This window comes from Danio rerio, chromosome 16 (assembly GCF_052040795.2).
Source record: "Danio rerio strain M-AB ecotype USA chromosome 16, GRCz13ab, whole genome shotgun sequence".
Lineage (NCBI taxonomy): Eukaryota > Metazoa > Chordata > Actinopteri > Cypriniformes > Danionidae > Danio > Danio rerio.
The window spans coordinates 57,088,332-57,092,500 of record NC_141036.1 but is presented as its reverse complement, the minus strand read 5'-3'; the positions used below and the strand labels follow the sequence as shown (position 1 = coordinate 57,092,500).

The following is a 4,169-nucleotide window of genomic DNA, read 5'->3' as shown; positions in this document are numbered from 1 at the left end:
GTAATATTCATAAGCATATTTTGCATTAATTATTAATAATAATACATAAAAACAAACATATGCAAATATAAATTTAAATAAACAAGACAAACCTCCTCCTTGCCTTTGGCGCCCTTCTCACCATCAATCTAAATGAACAAAACAAAAAACAAAAACCGTTAAAAGAATTTTAAAAATTGTTCAAAAGCCTTAAAAATGTAATTTAATAACAATAACATTAATAATACCACAACGACCGATATATAAGGTTCTTTGTTAAAGCCTCGAGTCTTTACGTCACAGGCGCTGAGCTATTTTTCATAACGGATGACTTTATTTCTGCTGTCTTCCCGCGCATATTCAAATTCAAATCCGGGCTGTCAGAGCGCGCGGGCAAAGACGGCTTCCTTTTGTTTGTCTGCATCACTACGCGCCTTTTAAACGACAGAGGGGCGATCCTCTGCGTACAGTTCCTTTGTTTTCCTCACGAAAAATCCGCAGCTTGCATAAAAGCACGATGGAATACTTAGATATGACGTATAAAAATAAGACTAACATGCAGTTTGAAGGTTTATAACAAGCAATGCGCCGTCTTCACAAGACACACAGGTGCTGTAAAGATGGCAGCCTGACGTTTCGAGTAGGCGGAATACTGCACATCAACAATGACAGGACCAGCTTAACAGACGCGATAAAACAGTGCAATACATGATTTTATTAGTGAAAATGACTACATATATACACGTTTGAATTGGGATTTTAAACCAATTTACTATCACGATGTTATTTTTTTAAATGTACTTCGAACATTATAATCATCAAAATCATATATGTGATGATAATAGGATCATATTTAATACATTATGTATGTTTGTGTGTGGAAATATGAGTAATAGTTGAGCAATAGTTCGACCAGCGTCGCAAGACCTGCAAGTTCCCTCCATTTATATTACCGAGTGATCAGGCGATCATACAGGATGTTACGGATTTGTTTTTTACGAATATTTATCGAAATCATAATGCATATATAGGTTACAGAATTAGTCGATGAGTAAAGCTCGTGTGGTTTTATTTTCAGCCGTTTTTCCTCGTGTTTTCGTCACAGGGTGACAGTATCCCTGACAGTGAATATGTAAAATCGACCGTCCGCCATTATTAAAAAAACAACTACACCATCACAGCGAATAACAGCAACAAAAAATACAAAAAAATGCACACATATGTTGACAAATATCGAATTTTAGGATTTTTGTTAAAAATAGAGATATCTCAGTGCACTCTTACCTTTCTTTTGGGCATCTTGGCTGCAGAAAAAACCCGAAAAAATGGCAAAAAAAATCTGAGTGTGGGTGTGTATAGTATGCTCGTCAGCAGCGGCTCCCTACACGCCTCACAGCGTCTCGCGTAAAATACAATAACGGCTCTATATGTTTTATTAAGTTTTTATATTGAAATTTAAGATAGAAACCGGTTTAAACCAGATTTTACATACTCTGCTCGGCGATTGGCTTCGACGACGATGACGTATCGCTGGGCGTCGCTTATCTCTTAAAGCAACAATGACTGAATTCCCCGCTCGGGTTTCAGAAGGGATACAGCCGCGGTCAAAAGTTAACAAGAATTATTTATATTTTTTTACCTAAAAATTTTATTTTATTAACGTCTACCTTTACCCTAACCGTCACAGTAATGTATAAACAGTAATTACACCAAGTATTATTCTTGTTATTTATTAAATTACCAATTAAATTGGATTCTATTAACGTTTTTCACTATCACAACCTTAAATCCAACCTTCACAGTAAGTTAAAATATAAATAATGTTGTACAGTGTCACAATAATTACGCAGAGTATCCGCAGCTGTATCCCATCTAGACTTTACCGGGTTTTTTCAAGCTCAGACACAGATGCTGTTGCTCGTCTTGGTAATAATGGCGCCCCTGCTGGCCAGACCGCACAGCGCACCGGGAATTTAATGTAAATAATGAAACGAACAGACAAAAACTGCTAACGTCGTCGTGAGTTCAGAGACGAAAATGGGCTTTTGTGTATCAGTACATCTAATAAAGTTGAACATTAAAGTGTGTCCCCTTTTTTCATGTTTTAAAGCAAAAACAATACCGAGGTTTTCAGATGACACACTAGTATTTAATTCGGTGTAAACACGTCCAAAACATCTCGTCAGGTAGCCTAGCCTATTTTAAAAGACTCGGTTTGGTTCCCAAATATACGGATTAATTGTCAACACTTTGCTATTATTCTTTAAATTTAAAGGTTTTACCGTTTTGACAAATCAATTAAAGGCCACCTATTACTTTAGGACAGTTTTAAAAATATACAGAATTATGTTGCACTCCATGACAAGTTTAGAGATGGAAATGGGGTTTTATGTATCAAAACAACAATACAATTATGACATTAGAACATGTTGGGTTTATTTATGCTTTAAGACCAAAATAATAGGCCTACCTTAAGATTACAGATAACACAGTAATTTAGTGTAAAAATGTCCAAAAATATGGATTAATTGTCAATACTTTGCCATTATTCTTCAAATCTAGAGGTTTTACCAGTTTGACACATATAACTAAATGTATTAAGGCCACTTATACTTGTAGGATATCTTTAAATAAATATATGTTACACTCCATGACAAGTTTAGAGAAGGAAATGGGGTTTTATGTATCAAAACAACAATACAATTTTGACATTAAAACATGTTGAATTTATTTATGTTTTAAGACCAAAATAATAGACCTACCTATGTATTTAACAAAAGAAAGAAACTAAAAAATGTTTGAAACAAGTAAATAGTGAGTAAATAATGACAAAAATGAATTTTCAGCCTTGGATGAACAGTTTGGCCCCAAAGTTTTAATCAATGGTAAATACTTCACCACTATTCTTTAAAACTCTTGGTTTCACCAATTTGTCAGCAACATTTTTGTTTTTTTAAATATATGATATACAGTTGAAGTCAGAACTATTCCCCCCATTTATTTTTTTCCACAATTTCAGTTTAACAGAGAGAAGATTTCTTCAACACATTTCTAATCATAATAGTTTTAATAATTCATTTCTTATAACTGATTTATTTTATCTTTGCCATAATGACAGTAAACAATATTTGACTAGATATTTTTCAAGACACTTCTATACAGCTTAAAGTGACATTTAAAGGCTTAACTAGGTTAATCAGGTTAACTAGGCAGGTTATGGTAATTAGGCAAGTCATTGTATAACGATGGTTTGTTCTGTAGACTATCAGAAAAATATTTAATAATGATCTAATAATAGTGACCTTCAAATGTTTTTTTAAAAAAAACTGCTTTTATTCTGGCCGTAATAAAACAAATAAAAAATATTATAATAATATATAAAAAATATTATCAGACATACTGTGAAAACTTCCTGTTAAACATCATTTGGGAAATATTTAAAAAAGGAAAAAAATATTCAAAGGGGGGCTAATAATTCTGACTTCAACTGTATAATCAAATTTATTAAGGTCAATATCTTTAAATAATACAGAAACAAGCCGTGACAATTGAAAGTCATTTAAAAATGGACACTACCTGCATTTGATATGCTTTTCCATGTACATTAATATTCCTTATAAAACTAATTTCAGGCAGTACTGTGGCTCAGAGGTTAGCACTGTCGCCTCACTGTCGTCTCAGCTGGGCCAGTTGGCATTTCTGTCCGGAGTTTGCATGTTCTCCCCATGTTGGCGTGGGTTTCCTCAAGGTGCTCCGGTTTCCCCCAGTCCAAACACAAATTGGCTGTAGTGTACAAGTGTGTGTGCGTGTCAATGTCAGTGTGGATATTTCCCAGTACTGGGTTGCAGCTGGAGGGGTTTCCACTGTGTAAAACATATACTGGAATAGTTGGCGGTTCATTCCGCTGTGGAAACGCCTGATAAATAAGGGACTAAGCTTAAGGAAAATGAATGAATGAACTATATTCAGTCGAATGTGTCCACACCTTTCAGTGTTACTGTATTTAACCTTCATACTAAACTACCTTGTGTATTTCTTTACACAAGCAGTAAGACAAACATCCAATGAAGTAATAATGACCAATACTGACCAGTTAATGAAGAGTAATGACTTTTACTGACGTTCACTCTTTTGATTAAATATGACATTGATGTCAAACAGTGTATAAGTTCATAAACGAAGCCCCTGTG

At 34.3% G+C, this 4,169-nt stretch overlaps 1 protein-coding gene across 1 annotated transcript in view; it reads right to left on the bottom strand.

The window, feature by feature from the left end:
* hmgn2 (high mobility group nucleosomal binding domain 2) overlaps positions 1-1,395 on the bottom strand; it is a 3,084-nt gene extending 1,689 nt beyond the window's left edge. Inside the window, 2 exon segments of the mRNA NM_001142543.3 lie at positions 93-128; positions 1,264-1,395. Coding sequence (NP_001136015.1) covers positions 93-128; positions 1,264-1,278 — 51 coding nt within the window. The 5' untranslated portion in view covers positions 1,279-1,395.
* Between the last annotated feature and the right edge of the window lie 2,774 nt (positions 1,396-4,169).